Here is a 19,066-nt window from a genome sequence, read left to right as displayed (position 1 = left end):
ATTATAAAGTGAAAAGTATGATTCAAGGATGAGTTTGGCTTAAACATGAACATATTATATTTCAAGGAGCAAAGTAGAGTAAATGCAGTTGTTAGTCCCCTCATTTATGTTTATACACCTCACTTGTAATGACAGTAAAGACACAGGTACTTATAACCTAGCTTTCTACCAGTGGCAGAAGAATTGAAACAATTTGAAAAACATCTTATTCCTGCTTTTACTTAGACATTGTTTACTTACACATTGCATAGACATTGCACTTTGCAATGGAGGGGCTTCTTGGTATATAAATTTTGTCAATGTGATATTGTAAGTAGATATAAGAAGATGTGGTATGAGTGCCTTTGAGACAACTCTCCATCCAAGTCACAATTTGTAAAAGTAAACCATTAAAGGTCAAAGTATGTTCTTCAACACGGAGCCTTGGCTCACCCCGAACAGCAAGTTATAAAGGGCAACAAAAATGACTAGTGTGAAACCATTCAAACAGTAAAACCAACGGTCTAATCTATATAAAAAATGAGATATACTTATGAACCACATCAACAAACGACAACTACTGAACATCCGATTCCTGGCTTAGGACAGGTGCAAACAAATTGTAATTTCTGTCTCGTCTGCAGTTTACATTGGATATTGATGTAATTCAATAGCTTTGACTAATATACATATATAATAACCATAAATGATATGAGAATTCAACATTGTAAGTGCTTTCATGTCAATATTTCATAGCAGAAAAATGATGTAATTGTTATGTTAGCGCTTCCGGACTAGGACTAAAATATATATCATAGGGGTGATAGAGGATGTGGGTTAAACCTCAATGAGGAAACAACCCAACACCTGCTTTGTTTTGCTTGTTACAAAAATATTTTGTTCACATCATTTTTGTTGTTGTTATTTTCAGATCCATTTTCATTAAAGAGAAATGTTAGCAAAAGTGTTGCTGGGTTTGAATCATTTGAGTATATATGGGATTGCATAAGAAAGGCTTATCATTATTTTGGTCAACCAACAAACTGTAAACAAATTAAAATGGACAAAAAGAATAATAGAATTGGAAGTAATGATAGTGTGAAAAAAGATAAAGACTTGACACAAATGAAGACAGAAACAAAAAAAGACCAAAGATATAAACCAAAGCAGAAATCAGCCATAGAGAATTGCGGTTCTCAGGAAGGAACTAGAGTTGAGCAAAACAAACTTGATACAATTAAGACAGAATATCAACCTGCTTCAAATACTTCAACTGTGATTAATTCTGTAGAGTCAAATGCGACTGCCAGTTCAATAAAATCCAACAAAACAGTAACATCTTCATGTGACTCCTCTGAAGCAGTCAATCTGTCTGATGCTACAGACAAATTTATAGACGAGAATATTTCATTACCCAGTGCAGAAAGATGTAAACAAACAGGGTCTGCAGAAAACTTGTTAACCAATTCTGAACAAAAACCATCAGATTCAGATAAAAACCAAATAACCAATTCTGAACAAAAGAATTCAGAACACTTGATTAAGTTAGCCAAATCTCTAGTGAATGAAGTCTTAGAATCAGCATTAGTTACTTTGAACTTACCAATATCTAGAAGTTTAAACTGCACTGACACTAACTTGCCAGTACAACATCAGTCTAATTCTGATATGTTGGAGGAAGAAGATACCGAACAGAAAAAGGATCTAAAAAATTTGGAGCAGTATAACTATGTTTTTCAGTATAATGTTCTCACAGATGGAAAGGTAGTTTTCTTAATTGCAAATATAGCAGCAGTTTTCTATTTAAATATTTAGTTGACGTTAGATTTTCAAAACTGATGAATGCTTTTTTCTGGCTGCTTGTAACATTTTAATTCTAAATCGGGGGGTTAGAGGGGTGCTGATTGATATTTTAGTCTGGTAAAACCTTGTCTTTTTACTGTATCTATTTCGTGGGTTCCTAATTTGAGAAATATTTCAGAAAATATCACTATATATTAAATATAAATAACATTAAAAAGGGAATGGGTTCACATATTCAGTGAATGGAATGAAATTTTAACTTCTTAATAAGTAAAGCAGGCGAGACATTTCAGCGTTTTTAATATAAATCTATTTGAAATGTTAATGTAAATTCATATTGAGATAATTGACATTGAAAAAAAGTTGATCTTTGGTAAAAGCAATGAAAAGTAGATTTGAAAAAAATCATGTTCACAAAAAACTTAAGCTCTTTGCTTATACAAATCTGTGTTCCATATTGTCCTTAACATTCAAATTCTTTAAATGAACCCATTTTCAACAACTATGTTTTCCAGCACACCATTGTCATTGAATACAGTGATTTAAAAAAAAATGTCTGTTTATGTGAAAGCAAAGTAACGGAAAATATTTTGACAAGAACATTTATCTTTCAAAAGATTTTATAACCTTTATAGATATGTAAGAACAGGTCTTCATCAATATTTCCACAATAAAATTGAGAATGGAAATGATGAATATGTCAAAGCGCAGACAACAGCCGAAGTCTACCAATGGGTTGTCAACACAGCAAGCAAGGCTTAAATTAAAATATTGTTTGTTTGCAGTTTACCGACCGACCCTTGAAAATCCTCCCGACTGTGAAAATTTTATTGCTTTAAATTTGAAGAAATTTTTTTTAATACCTCTATTGACGCGATCCGGAACTTTGGGTCCTTTCCGGAAATGATTTAAAGTCTGGGTCAATTACACATTTCAAGTTCGGTTTTTCTTAGCTTCCTGTCAAGCGTTCATGTGACCATTTAATGATAAAGCACATGGAAATTGTTTACAGGTCTATCCATGAAGTCACGGAGGAGTACTTTACGCTGTCGTCTCGTGTCAATTTTAAGACAAATAACAAACAAAAAAGTTTATTAGTAAACTGTTTATACAGATTCAGGCACATGTAATGATGTGTGATGATATCATTGACGATGATGCAGCGGATATTCATAACTGACACGATAACCATTCTGTCTCAAACAAATCGGGTTCAGAATCTGTGGAGCCTGACTTTATGGAACCAATTTCAGTGGTTAAACAATTCGACAGCAGCTTGAAGTATGGTATATTTTCTACAAATCGTTGTGAAGACGACAAAGATGAAACCACTCCTCCGTGACTTAAATCTTCATGGATATCTGTAAACACCCCTGTACGGAGGAATTAAGGGCTCATTTGAAATGTTAAAGGATATAGATCATGCCAAATCAATAAGAAGCAACCCTAACTACACAAAGATGTAGAGAAAATGAATGGTTAGCTTGAAAAATAAATATACTCTCTCTATATTAAATCTATCTTCGATTGCAATGAGTATGCTCCTTTAGGATAAGGGGGGCTGCCCCACTCATTGCAATTATTCTCTTTCTTACAATATTAAATATACCCAAACTGTGTGGCCTGTGTGAATTCAATTAAAACATGTCCTTAGGAGCTATGCTGCCAATTTTTTTTATGCATTAAAAACATTTCAGTACAGACCATTTACTTTTAATGGGGTGCTATGGATTTCACCCCAAACTTTAGATTTCTTTGGTTTTCATTAAAGCCTGGCAAAAATATAACCTTATCACATATAATTAAATATTGTTAGAAATATGAAAACAGTCGGATGTCTTAATACTTTTTTTTCAAGTTGCCTTTTTTTCAATTGAGGAAGATTCAATGGTTATTTTTTTTTATTAAAAATACACTCTTTAATAATTGTCTTATAAATCTATAATATATACATTTTTCTGATGAAAATACTCTACTCATGAAAACATTCTAGTCAAGAAGCATACATGTCTGAATATATTTCTTTAAAACAGTTCTAGTCATAATGACATTCCTTGTTTATAAGTGTTCCAGTATTTAATAATTATATCATATTTTATGTCATAAATTGGATAATGACACTATGTTAAAGTTTCAGTTTTGGTTAAAAAGTTTTTTATCTGAAAATGCCTGTTCATTTGATGTTGGTTTTCAGCATGTCCAGTGTTTGTTGTTTTAAAATGTTTTTTTTTTTCTTCACAAGAAACTTGGTTTAGTGTAACTGCTTGTTTAAACTGTATTTTGGCTGATGAAATAAAATATTTTTCCTACCTACCGACCCTTCAGTCTGAAGGTATAGTCGGAAAACAGCAAACAAACATATTTTTAAGGTTGGCCCAAATTCCTTAAATAAAATTGAGTACTAGTTCAGTGAAAATGGACTTCACACAAAACTCCAAAACATATAAATGAACAAACATACAAGACTATCAAAGGCCTGGGCTCCTGACTTGGGATAGGTGCAAAAATGTGGCAGCTAAAACATGGGTTTTTTAGATCTCAATCCTCCCCCTTTACATCTAACCAATGTAGGATGAAGAAACACATAGCAATACACACAGTAAAACTCTGTTCAAAAGAAGTCAAAATCCAATGTCAGAATAGGTAACAGAAGAAACTAAGCAAAATGACAATCATACATAAATTAACAAAGGACTACTAGCAGTCGCTGACATGCCAGCTCCAGACCACAATTAAACTGATTGAATTATTATGTCTACATCATATGAAAATCAGATACAATTCCTCCCATTAGGGCTTTAGAATCATACTATCATAAAATATATGAGAAGAACATAACCCATATCATACCAACAACTGGTTTTAAAATAAATGTGTTTATTTCCTATGCAAAGACCCTATGAGTGAATCAATATTAATACCAAAGCATGCAATACTGAATGACTTAAAAACAGTATCATAACTATATACTTTCCGAATAAGTCTGTTTAAAGGTTTGGTTAGCTTTTGAGTTAATGATGACATTTTTGTGCTTTGTAAAGAATATTACCTTAAACAATTGAAAGTGAAATGCCTGAACATATAAGATGTCTGCATAATGATTTATATATACAAATGATGTCCTTGTACAGATGATAAAATTTGGTAAATGTTTTAACTTGTTTGTGATATCAAAAACCCTGGTGTAATAATTTTCCAGTAATACAGAAATTTCTTCATTGAAATCAAATATGTTGTTACATACACAATTGAATCAAACAAGTTGAAATATATAAACACCATAAGATGGTGACAAGGGGACGTTTCTAAAAATGGATAATTAACAATTTGAAATGAAAAATCATCAATTTTATCATAAATTTTTGCATTAAGCTTCCCGTTAAAGACATAGATATCAAGATCCAGGAAAAGGCAGTGTTCATTGTTAGTATTAGCTTTATTCAAAGTCAGGTCGGCAGAATAAATCTCTTTAGCATGTTTAGTGTACATACTGAAGTATGCACAGCCTCCAATCATTTAAGTACACTGTGTCTAGAATAGAATATTGAGTCAAATTCTAAAATGCAAGTCTTTGCCGCATATCTATCAATTTGCTAATGAATATATTTTATTCCCTGAATCTCTCTTCACTAGTATCTTACCCTGTACAATTTTGTAGAATTGACTAGTTCTACTGATAGTTAGGGAAATAAATGTTTTATTTTAAAACATGCATGTAAAAAAAACTGTCTTTGATGTAAGTTAACTATTTGAAGAAAATTAGTGATTTTTTTTTTCTTCTAATTCAAAAGTACTTCATTTCATCTAACTGTTTTACAGGGACCAGTGATATTCTGTTCTTTGTGTGAAAAAGAGGGTCACTTGAAACAATCTTGTCCTGATGATAAACTACCTGAATTGTCTGCTCTTCCAAAGCTGACAAAGTCTCATAAAGATGCCCTGTCATCATTGCTAAAAAGAATACCTGGTAAGTAACAGGGTTGTTAAGGTTTTTTAGGTTCATCACTATTAGCCTCTTATCTATTGAATACTTATATGTTATTACATATTTTGATCATGATTGAAATTTGTATCAAGCTTCATGTTAGCTGTCTGCTGCATATTATACTGTTTAATGCATTTTCACATTTATTATATTCATCACTCTTCTACCATGTATGAAATATTTCTCACATTTCCTAGGGAACAACAAATTACATGAATCAAAGCTTTCTGTGATATGTAATTAGTTATGTAAACATGCTATAACCTGTGATGCATTTCACAATTCATCACTCATCAACTTTATGTTAACCTGAGACAAAATGACAATTATAAAACTTTTCGGAACTACAGGAAGAGCTTCATCACTTAAAAGACAGAAATATTCATATGTTCAGTATTATGTCATTGTACAAGCAACAATCAATCAGTTAATGAATACAGTTTTTGTTTTTATTTGACTGCAAAAATTTTAATTTTGGTCGTATATTGGTATCACGTCAGTTCTTTGACCACATACATTGTGTGTCAGAAACCCATGCCTTGTCAACTATTTAAAGCTGCGACCTGCAGAGCATCTGGTAAATAGATGCTAATCATGTGCAGCAATTGATGGATTCAAATAATTTGCTTACTGGCCTAATAACATATTCCTTGTTTTTATTTGTAGGGGAATATGGTCCAAATGAAGTAGAGTTACAAGAAAGAGAGATGGTAAGAAGAGAATTGGAAGAGTTTATTCAGGAACTTTACCCAGGTCAGTTCATATTTTGGTACAGCAGTTCTTATGTATTTCACAACAGGGATTCATAGAAACTACAATGCACCATCTATTGCACCATTATAATGAGAATTGATTTAAATCATAGCTTAGCATGATTGAGATTTAAGATTTTAAAAATATTCTGAGTGTTGTAATGATAAGTCTAGAGATATCCATGTCCTGAATTGACAATTGTAATACCTAAGTGCTATTTCAACCAACTCTTAACTCGGCACAAGCGTCTGCTTAGCTGAATGATCATGTGTTGACTGATTTCATTTAATTCTTTTTCTACAACTTGAGAAATATACATACGAATATTACTTTCCTTACCAGTCCAGACTTCAAAATTAAGATAAAACTAACCTGTAAAAGATGCCTAATCATGTGATGCACATGAAAGGTCTACTTGACTATACAGTCCAGTGTTTGTGAAAATAAGCCCTAACAAACAATATTCTCCTGTGTGAAATAAATATATATACATATAACTAAATAATTGACGTTTGTCACATGATTTCCGAAGTTTGTTATATTTTACCTTGATTTGTATAATAGATTTGATAGTTGGAAAAGTACTGTCTAACTTACCCCTTTTCTTTTCAAAGATCTTAACCTCAAAACCTATTTTAACAAAAGTTGAATAATACTTTAATAGCGTGTCTAGATTTGAGGTAGATAAATTTAATTATTGTCTGTAGGGAATACGACTGACATTTGACATTAACTTAGATAAAGAACCACATATATTTTTTGTACCAAAGCAAAAAGAAACATTTTTCCTGTTGTTTATTTTTAGATTCCAGAGTACATATGTTTGGATCATCTTATAATGGTTTTGGATTTTCCAAAAGTGACTTGGACCTTTGTGTTACATTTGACAAGCATCCTACTGGAGAAGTAAGAACAAACAAAACTGTAGTAGCACATTACTTTGTGTTTTTGCAGAGCTCTGACATTTTGTCATGGAAGAGTTCTTCAAATCTTTTTAACATGGTGGTTTCAGAAGAAAATGAGCTGGTTTGCACTATTATTTCTATTGTGAAATACCTAAATTGTGTCTTTTCTTTGTAAATTTTTGGTGGTCAGAACGATGTCACTGAACCTTTGGACCACCACTGTTCAAGAATTGATCTTACATTCCATCTTTGGCATCATCAATATCTAGCATAAGGCAGATTCCAAATAAGAAAGTTGAAAAGTTTCCAAAAATATATTTAACAAAATCAACTTCAATGAAGTTCTGTTTTGGAATACATGTTATACTTATATAAGTAAACACTTTTTGACAAAAATAGATCTATTCGCATTATATTTTTTAGATAAAGAACACCTTAAAAAAATGTTGCTATCATAACAAAATTGACAGACATTTTGACGGAAAATTTTTATGTTAGCAACACAAAAAAATCCTGATATTTTCAGTATTATCAAGGTTTGGATGTATATCTTGATTTTATATGAAAGGCAAATTGGAATAAAACATTTCTGAACATCTGCACCAATAAAAAAGGAATTGTAATAACTTTAAAAAAGGATTATCTTTGAGTTGCTAACATGAGATTTGACAGACATGAACAATGCTGCTAACATAAAATTTGACAGAAATTAAGTTGTTGCTAACATAAAAATTGATGGACTTTTTTGTTGCTAACATAACATTTGACGGACTTTTTTGTTGCTAACATAACATTTGACAGACTTTTTTGTTGCTAACATAATATTTGACGGACTTTTTTGTTGCTAACATAAGATTTGACGGACATTATTGTTGCTAACATAAAATTTGACGGACTAAAATGTGTTGCTAACACAAGATATTGACAGACTTGTTGCTAACATAAGATTGTGCTAACATAAATAAATTTGACAGACAATATATATTTGACATTTTTAACCAACATTGGAGATTTTATCCTAGTTGAAAGTCATATTAAGAACTCCTGCAAAATACCGCTGCCTGAAATTTAAAAAGATTTCAACCCAGGACAAATAACTCTTATTTGTAGCACATCCAAATGTTGCTAACATAAAATGTCAAGTTTGACAGAAATTATGTTAGCAACAGAATTGATAAAACTATTGATTAAATAAAGTAAATTGAAAGATCCAAAATGTGTATGTTTAATGTACATTATGAAATACAATTTTAACAGGCTTATATAAGTACCTACAATGATGTGGCAAGATTTTATGAACCTGTTGCTATCATAAAATTTATTGACAGACGAGCATCTAATAAGTAGGGTATTTGAAATTGAAAAAAATATATATCACAGATGTTTTTAACAAAAGAAAAGCAAAAGATTTAGAAACAGGGATGTTTGATTAATCAAACTACACTAATAAAAACCATTATACTAGTGTCAACTTAAAGCATCGTAAAACATGAACCTTGTGTCAAAAAATGGGAAGTCATTTCCGTCAAACAGTTCACATTTTTCATCTTGTTTTGATCATTTCTACTTTTAATGGAAACAATCATATCCAATAATTGGTTTTCTTGCTTTATATAACATTCTTATTCAATATAACATTCACACATTATCATTCAAATAACAGTTAGTATTATTTTTCTTAATTTGTTCTTTTTGACGGAATTTTTAATTTCTTTTTGGAATCTGCCTTAAATAAGAAATAATAAGAGGTGGTATGATTGCCAATGATGCAACTCCACCAGAGACCAAATGACAAAAGAGTTAACATATAATGGTCACCCTATATTGGCCTTCAACAATAAGTGAGACCCTACCTAATAATAAGCTTTAAAAGCCCTCAAAATAACATGTAAAATGTAGTCTGTGATTCAATTTTTTTTTAATTCAATAACTTTGTCAAAATGGAATTTTAACAGAACTTGGACAGTAGCTTGTTTATATCAAGTGCAAAAATGTATAACTACTTGTTGGGGCCATGTGAGCTTTTTCCATCACTTGGCATCCATTGTTAGTTGTCTGTTTTATTTCACAAAGATCATTGTGCATATATATCTCCTCTGAAAATACTGAGCCAAGTTTAACCGAATTTGGCCACAATCACATAGCTAAAAGCTGAACATTGGAGTCAATAGTAAATGTTTTGTACTATTATTTTGCAAACTGCTATAAATAGAGAAATAGAACAAATCTGATCGTGCCGAAATGTTAAAGATTAGTAATGATCAAAAGACAGTATCCAAAGCAAAACTTCCTCAATAAAAACAGGCTGCCACAAAATATCAAATAGCGCAGGAATTTCAAAAAGCAATCAATCAGTATCCAGAGCAGCTTTGTTGAAAAAAATTGTTTTTGTTTTTCCATATATTCCTAATAAAGGTTTTTATTTAGAGTTAACATTTAGATACAGTTGGGGATGAAAAGTCTACAGTTTTTATAGACACCAAAACTATGTCAAACCTTGTTTTTTTTTGTGTGTTTTGTGAGCAATTTTCTTATGCTTTTTCAGGGTCTTGATATGGTACACTTCATTGAATACATTTCTTGCAAGCTTAAAACACATCGTGGACTCTATAATGTGTTCCCAATAACATCAGCAAAAGTTCCAATAGTAAAATTTAAACATCGAAGAACTCAGTTAGAAGGTGACATCAGTATGTATAATTTATTGGTATGTGTTAATTACAACTGTTACTTTCACTTGAAAATATTATGATGATAGATTATTTTGCATTATTTCCTATCCTCTTTTTGTAAATATGAATCATACTTGTGCTGATTATATTTTTATACGACCGCAAAAATTTTAATTTTTCGTCGTATATTGCTATCACGTTGGCGTCGTCGTCCGAATACTTTTAGTTTTCACACTCTAACTTTAGTAAAAGTGAATAGAAATCTATGAAATTTTAACACAAGGTTTATGACCACAAAAGGAAGGTTGGGATTGATTTTGGGAGTTTTGATCCCAACATTTTTGGAATTAGGGGCCAAAAAGGGCCCAAATAAGCATTTTCTTGGTTTTCGCACAACAACTTAAGTTTAAGTAAATAAAAATCTATGAAATTTTGACACAAGGTTTATGACCACAAAAGGAAGGTTGGGATTGATTTTGGGAGTTGAGGTCTGAACAGTTTAGGAATTAGGGGCCAAAAAGGGGCCCAAGTAAGCATTATTCTTGGTTTTCGCACCATAACTTTAGTTTAAGTTAATAGAAATCTATTAAATTTAAACACAAGGTTTATGACCACTTAAGGAAGGTTGAGTTTGATTTTGGGAGTTTTGGTCTCAACAGTTTAGGAATAAGGGGCCCAAAGGGTCCAAAATTGAACTTAGTTTGATTTCATCAAAAATTGAATAATTGGGGTTCTTTGATATGCCGAATCTAACTGTGTATTTAGATTCTTAATTTTTGGTCCCGTTTTCAAGTTGGTCTACATTAAGGTCCAAAGGGTCCAAAATTAAACTTAGTTTGATTTTGACAAAAATTGAATCCTTGGGGTTCTTTGATATGCTGAATCTAAAAATGTACTTAGATTTTTGATTATGGGCCCAGTTTTCAAGTTGGTCCAAATCGGGGTCCAAATTAAACTTTGTTTGATTTCATCAAAAATTGAATAATTGGGGTTCTTTGATATGCCAAATCTTACTGTGTATGTAGATTCTTAATTTTTAGTCCCGTTTTCAAATTGGTCTACATTAAAGTCCAAAGGGTCCAAAATTAAACTAAGTTTGATTTTAACAAAAATTGAATTCTTGAGCTTTTTTGATATGCTGAATCTAAACATGTACTTAGATTTTTGATTATGGGCCCAGTTTTCAAGTTGGTTCGAATCAGGATCCAAAATTATTATATTAAGTATTGTGCAATAGCAAGAAATTTTCAATTGCACAGTATTCAGAAATAGCAAGAAATCTTCAATTGCACAGTATTGTGCAATAGCAAGAAATTTTCAATTGCACAGTATTCAGGGCTTTCCCTTGAAATTGAAGTAGAAGGCTCAATGAAAATAATAGGCGGCTGTAACATGCGTTCGGCGAAGCCCCCAGACAGGCCCCCAGAAGCTCTGGCATAAATAGAGCAAAATCCTGCATTCTCGCAATCTCCTGGCACCTAATTTCATCTTTCAAATGACCATTTTTTATGTATGAAATTGAAGGAAAAAAAAATCTCAAAGAAATTTCATTTTTTTTTTTATGTTATAGTTTTTTATTTTTATTACCTTATGCTTAAAATTCATTTACTTTTAAAGGAGTTTTATTTATATAATATTCGGTTTGTTAGAAATCTTGATCGATTTATTTTGCATAACTACGTGCATTTGTAAACAAATGACCCGCCTTTTCTCTATAAAGACTGTTACGCATATTTAAATCATACAATTATTTCTCAAATTGACAGAAAAATTGATATATCCTCTGATTTTCGCTTTTTTGTATACTGTTCAATAAGTCGGGATACATAAATCATTTGGAAATGTTATTTATTTGTGGTCGAGTCGACAATATTCTACTTTCGTTTTTGACCTTGATTCTCTGAACACCACGTGGGTTTTGAAAAATGAACTTCAAAAGATACTGTTTTCCAGATTCTGAACAATATGATCTTCTATATTTTCTTTAATTTGACTGCTATTATTCCATAACATAAGATTGTCATCCTATCTGATTGTCTTAACGTTTTAAAAGCCAAAAAAAAAGCCAACGAGTTAATGACCATCGGAACGTCTCTATTGTTATCGTTCAATGACCACCAGAACGTCTCTCTTGTTATCTGTGAAAAGAAACGATGCATTCTGACTTTAAATAGACAGCCAATCAGTGACCTGAATTCATGTGAACTATATTTAGCCCAAGGTAAACACTGACTTCTCATCCTTGTTTATCGTGACCGCGACTTTGCGACAATACGTCTCTCGGCTGCCTGTAAACATTTGAAAAAGATATTTTTGTCTTTTTGAATTGATATTTTTGTCAGTGAAGTAGCCCGCACTTGAAACCACCGCAAACGGCGGATTTCCGCCGGCTACCGGCTTCAATGGAAAGCCCTGAGTATTGCGCAATGGCAAGAAATCTTCAATTGCACACAGTATTGTGCAATAGCAAATATTTTCAATTGCACAGTATTGCGCAATAGCAAGAAATATCTAATTGCACAATATTGTGCAATAGCAAGAAATTTTCAATTGATTGGAGTTATCTTTCTTTGTCCAGAATAGTAGTTTAATCAACTTAAATCATTGTTTTATACAATATACAATGTACATTCACTTTTACTACCAACTGATAAATTAAAACAATCTTTACCATTCAGTGATAACAAGCACCTTTTGTTACATTTTAATATTTTATGATGTATTTAAATGCGTAGTTATTGTTGCAAACTCCATTAGAAATTTGAATTGAGGTCAGTTTTGGAAAAAGGGAAAGGGGGATGTGAAAAAAAAATGGGGGGGGGGGGGGGGGGGGTTTAATTTTTCTCATTTCAGATTTCATAAATAAAAAGAAAATTTATTCAAACAGTTTTTTGAGAGGATTAATATTCAACAGCATAGTGAATTGCTCAAAGGAAAAACAAGTATTTTAAGTTCATTAGACCACATTCATTCTGTGTCAGAAACCTATGCTGTGTCAACTATTTAATCACAATCCAAATTTAGAGCTGAATCCAGCTTGGATGTTGTGTCCATACTTGCCTCAACCGTTCAGGGTTCAACCTCTGCAGTCGTATAAAGCTGCGCCCTGCGGAGCATCTGGTTTAGTGCATGTTTTCTTTGGTATTTTCTAAACAAAAACTAATCAAAGATACTAGGGTTATAATTTGGTATACAAAAAATGGTTGTTGCTTTTTTAAATGATATGAAGAAAGTTTGATTTCATTTAAAATAAGTACAAAAAAAATGATTTATGTCAAATACAAACCTATTAATTTACCTTATTTTAACAACCAGTTTATAGAATAAAACCTGATGTGAGCAAAAATAGTTGACCTGTTTTGTAATTGTATTGTAATTCAAAGAGAATTCTGTGTCTATATACCAAAATTTTCTTCTGTTAAACTTGTTTGATGATCTTAGTGGATTAATTTGATATCAATACACAAATACTTTTTAAAGACCCCATTAGGTTTAAAACAAAAGTTTACTTCTGTGCTTTGCCAGTATGTACTGCTTGTATACTGTTACAGGTGTAAATTTACTTAGTTGACCTTACTTTAGTTTCAATGAAAAAAATAGTAAAATGTCTCCAAAAGGATTATTGGATAAAGGTGGAAATTAGTATTAGAAATAAAGTGCAATTTCAATTGATAAAATGCAGAAAATGTCTAATGTTTAAAAAACTTCAATCTTTTATTAAACGTTTGTCTAGTTGAAAATGAAAATTAATTATCATAATGACCAAATGTAAGCAAATATAGGCATCTTATGGCCTTCAACAATGTGCAAATCCATACCTTAGTGTAAGGTATAAATGGCCCAAGCATGACAAAGTGTTAAACAATTTAAAAAAAAATATATGCTGATATATAGTTGATGTGTTTTGCATATATGTATAAAGCTATTTTTTTGTCTTGCCTGAGACAAAAGTTTAAGTCTTTCAGACACAGGATTAGTCAAAGAACAATGTTTTAAGTTTTGGATTTTTGTTTTTTTTTACATTTTGCCAAAATGAAAAGGTATGTTTCATGGCTCTTGACACACTCAGAAAAAAAATAAAAATACTTAAATTTCTTTCAAAAATGTCTAATCAGCACTATTTGTATAATCCTTCAGAAGGATAATTTAACCAATTGCCAGCTCCTATAAAAATTATGTGCTTGCAGTTCAGTTGATAAAATTTAACCATAAACCTAATATACAAAGGTCCATGACAACTTTATTCTCAAATTTTTAAAAAACTTTTATGAACTTGATGATGAGATAGATGTGCAAAAAATCCTGACCTTTCTACCCCATTCTTAGAGAACATGTAACAGAAAACACACCCATTTTCTTTTGGCTTGAATCCTAGAGTAAATTGTTTTGCCTTAAATTCAGTCAAGTCATAATATATGCATATTAACCATCTAATTTATTTTTTTTTAATTTTGTAGGCATTACATAATACAGAAATGGTGAGAATGTATGCTTCCATTGATCCAAGAGTTAGAATTTTAGGATATGCATTGAAGGTGTTTGTGAAGGTATGTGTATCCAATTATGGTGTACATTGTAAGGTTTTTATACGCCTGTTTTCGGGACATATTATGGTGTACTGTTGTCTGTCAGTCTGTCCGTTCGTCATCAACATGTCGGACATCAACTCAAAACACTTAAACCAATTTGAATGAAACTTTCATAAATTGTTTATATCTATTGACCCTTATGCTTTTTTATTAATTTTAATGTTTTGTGGTTTATTTTTCATTACAAATAGGTGTTTTTTCTAGTTTTTTCGAACAATAACTCTAAAACACTTTCACCAATTTGCAAGAAACTTTGGTGAACAGTTTATATATCCCTTTCATTTTTTAGCTCACCTGGCCCAAAGGATCAAGTGAGCTTTTCTCCTCACTTAGCGTCCGTCATCGTCATTCTTTAACTTTTACCAAAATCTTCTCTGAAACTACTAGGCCAAATTTAATCAAACTTGGCCACAGTCATCACTAGGGTAATAAGTCGATGACCCGTCTGCCAACCAAGATGGCCAACATGTCTAAAAATAGAACATACCGGAAAAATGCAGTCTGAAACTAAAGCAAAGGTATAATGGTTGCATTATTTCATGCATTAATTGTAAAAAAAAATATCAGGTAAGTGACACAGGCTCCTTGGAGTCTCTAGTTATTGTTTAGTGTGTCACTGCAAGGTTTAGGAAAACACTAACAGCATGTGCACATGCTTCTATTCCTCTCAGCAGGGTTTAGAAATATGAAATGGTAACATTTTTTACATATATATTGAGAAACCTTATAAAACATTTCAACAGAGTCATCTCCTTTTGGTCAAGGTATTTATTGTTCAATTAGATTTATACTATAGCTATTGTTCTCTGTTTTCTTTTAAGACATGTAAGAGATATCCATCAGTCATTGATTAAAAATTTATATGAGAAAATAATTTATCTTCTAAGTTGCATCAACTCTAAAAAAAGCATGTGATGTTATAAGGTTATTGCATGAATATTGGGGAATATTGTCCCGAGTAGAATTTTATATTGCACGAGCTTGTGAGTTCCATATATGTTCTATGAGGGACAATATTCCCCAATATTCATGCAATAACCCTTTTATTGTATAGCAATATAATATTTGAAAGTAAAAATTTGTTTAAACCAAGATTTTGATGTTGATGACATCATGAATTTTAGAGATTTATTGCACTAGTGCAATATTGGAATTTATTGCACGCTAACTTTTGGTTACTTTCTGTGGGAAATATTATATTGCTATGCAATAATGTAAATTATTCAATTTCAATGATATATTTTCAATTGGTGAAAAACAGTGATTATTATATTGCAGATATGTGATATTGGTGATGCTTCAAGAGGAAGTTTGTCATCATATGCTTATATCCTAATGTTAATTCATTATTTACAACAGTGTAAGCCACCAGTGATTCCAGTTTTACAAGAGGTCTGTTGATGTTGTTTGATTAATCTTAATTATAATCAAATACAAATAAAATAAAATAATAGAAAACTAAGTCATTAACAAATGTGTATCAAACACTAGTTTATAATTGAAATCATATAGGTATTATTTTAGTTTATAATGCTCACTGAAAAAAGAGTAGTCTATTGCAGCTGATATTTAATATATGCAAAAGAATCAATAGTTAGCTGTTTTACGATCATTGCCAGATTGAATACTTATTCAATGAAAATGTGATGTGGAATTTAAACCCTCTATGACCATGATGACTCTTTAGATTGACAAGCCCAATTTTTAATGTGCTAGTTGATAAGGTAACAATCAACTGTATATCAGACATGTCACCCTACCTGGACACATTATTCTGAATCAGAGATAACAATCAACTGTATGTCAGAAATGTCACCCTGCCTGGACACATTATTCTGAATCAGAGATAACAATCAACTGTATATCAGACATGTCACCCTACCTGGACATATTATTCTGAATCAGAGATAACAATCAACTGTATATCAGACATGTCACCCTACCTGGACATATTATTCTGAATCAGAGATAACAATCAACTGTATGTCAGACATGTCACCCTACCTGGACATATTATTCTGAATCAGAGATAACAATCAACTGTATATCAGACATGTCACCCTACCTGAACACAATATTCTGAATCAGAGATAACAATCAACTCTATATATCAGACATGTCACCCTGCCTGGACACATTATTCTGAATCAGAGATAGCAATCAACTGTATATCAGACATGTCACCCTACCTGGACATATTATTCTGAATCAGAGATAACAATCAACTGTATATCAGACATGTCACACTACCTGGACATATTATTCTGGATCAGAGATAACAATCAACTGTATATCAGACATGTCACCCTACCTGAACATATTATTCTGAATCAGAGATAACAATCAACTGTATATCAGACATGTCACCCTACCTGAACATATTATTCTGAATCAGAGATAACAATCAACTGTATGTCAGACATGTCACCCTACCTTGACACCTTATTCTGAATGAATAGTCAATAATAGTGCATTGACTTGACATATCAACACTATAAGGATGAGGCTTAGAAACGGGGAAATGCAAGGCTCTGCCGAGCTTTTTCCTCGTTTCGGGCCGAATCCTTATATCATTGATATGTCAAGTCAATGCACTATTATTGTCTTTATACTGCAATCTAAAAAAAACATTTTCAATTGTTGTTTAATGTGTTAATGTCATCATTGATTTAAATATTGGGAAACTTACCCATTTTATAAAAAGGCCTCATATCATGCAGGCGGAGAGATATATAACACGATGAAATGTACATTTACCTGTTGAAATTCGCAATCGATGGTGAACGAATTTGTTTAAGAATGAACTAAAATATCACCAATAAGCATAAATATAATGATTTATAGTATGCAGACCAAACATATTAACAAGTGAAATATGTTTTTTTTTATATAAAAATTGCAAAAGAATTAAGTTTGAGTCGTCTGCTGTTGTTTTTTTCTATGGTCGGGTTGTTGTCTCTTTGGCACATTCCCCATTTCCATTCTCAATTTTATTGAAAACAAGAACAGGTTGAATAGGAGGTATGATTAATTGATTATAATCTCAGCAATTTCTATTTTAATATTCATGAGGAAAAATGATATCATACCAGTGACTGTATATGACATAGAACTATACGGTCAACGCAATTTGACTGCTCAAATAGAACAAGTGCAGTATAAGAGATAATAAGTTTTTGCTCTGATTCCTAACTACCACATGTAATGGGGAGTAGCAGCAAATATAAGTTTTAAATTTTTGGTTTGATCCAAAGCCCTCCCTCACTTGAGACAAGGGACCAATCATGAAGCCAGATAAATAAAGTCTATGGTTCGCTATTCATAGAGTTAAGAACACATATCAAGTACTTAATTTTCTGCTTTTCATATCAGATTCACAATGAGGCCTTTAAAATGTTTGTCATTACCTACAAATGTTTTGCAATAATAACTTTGAAAATGTATCTCAACACAGCATTTGTTCTGATTGGACTATTCAACTTTATATCAATATACATATTTATACTAAAACAAATGATATATAAGTTTTGTTTGCATGAAAAAAAGATCTGATCTATGCATATTTTTTTACATGGTTATTTCTGGAAGAGCCCTTATTATCAATAATTATAATTTTGCTTCTATATTCAAATTGAATTGATTTCATTTTGCCAACACAATTTTTTTTTTTAGATATTAAATAATCAATTAGTAGAATTAATACACATTTAAAGTAGTGTAGGTCAAATATACTACATGTACTAATTGGTTACTATTTGTTGGCAGTTATACTATCACTATGGGCCAGATAAACCAGAATTCCTGATTGATGGATGGAATGCTTGGTATTTTGACAACATGAAAGCACTTGTAAGTACAAAACTCTCTCTTAAATATAACTTAATGATTTGGGCTGTGACATTTTATTTCAAGGAGTAACTCTGAAGTTGAATTATACTCATGTACCTATCTAGAATATAAAAAAGAAGATGTGGTATGATTGCACATGACACAGAAATTAACAACTAAAGGTGACGTACGGCCTTCAACAATAAGCAAAGCCCATACCGCATAGTCAGCTATAAAAGGCCCAATATGACAAATGTAAAACAATTCAAACAAGAAAACAAACGGCCTAATTTATGTACAAAAAAATGAACAAAAAACAAATATTTAACAAATAAACAAACGACAAACACTGAATTATAGGCTCCTGACTTGAGACAGACACATAAATACAGAATGTGGTGGTGTTTAACGTGTTAGTGGGACAGTGGTGCAACAGTACAACATAAGAACAAACTATAAAATGTAGTTGAAAAAGGCCTATACAAATACAAATACTACAGAGTGGAAATGGCCGGGTACTTGTATATCCCAACAACAAAAAGAATTTAAGTA

General features: G+C 31.6%; 1 protein-coding gene across 5 annotated transcripts in view; it reads left to right on the top strand.

Annotated features, from left to right (window-relative positions):
- LOC143079103 (terminal uridylyltransferase 4-like) overlaps positions 1-19,066 on the top strand; it is a 65,671-nt gene that overhangs the window by 25,939 nt on the left and 20,666 nt on the right. For all 5 annotated transcript variants that reach the window (XM_076254311.1, XM_076254302.1, XM_076254318.1 and 2 more), the window contains exons 11-18: positions 911-1,743; positions 5,602-5,749; positions 6,434-6,520; positions 7,326-7,426; positions 9,971-10,132; positions 14,555-14,644; positions 15,965-16,078; positions 18,452-18,535. In XM_076254311.1, the coding sequence (XP_076110426.1) occupies positions 911-1,743; positions 5,602-5,749; positions 6,434-6,520; positions 7,326-7,426; positions 9,971-10,132; positions 14,555-14,644; positions 15,965-16,078; positions 18,452-18,535 (1,619 nt within the window). The remainder of the gene's footprint in view (positions 1-910; positions 1,744-5,601; positions 5,750-6,433; positions 6,521-7,325; positions 7,427-9,970; positions 10,133-14,554; positions 14,645-15,964; positions 16,079-18,451; positions 18,536-19,066) is intronic.

This window comes from Mytilus galloprovincialis, chromosome 1, assembly GCF_965363235.1.
Source record: "Mytilus galloprovincialis chromosome 1, xbMytGall1.hap1.1, whole genome shotgun sequence".
In the NCBI taxonomy this organism is placed as follows: Eukaryota; Metazoa; Mollusca; class Bivalvia; order Mytilida; family Mytilidae; genus Mytilus; species Mytilus galloprovincialis.
Note: the sequence above shows the minus strand (reverse complement) of the source record. Positions and strands in the feature narration are given on the sequence as shown.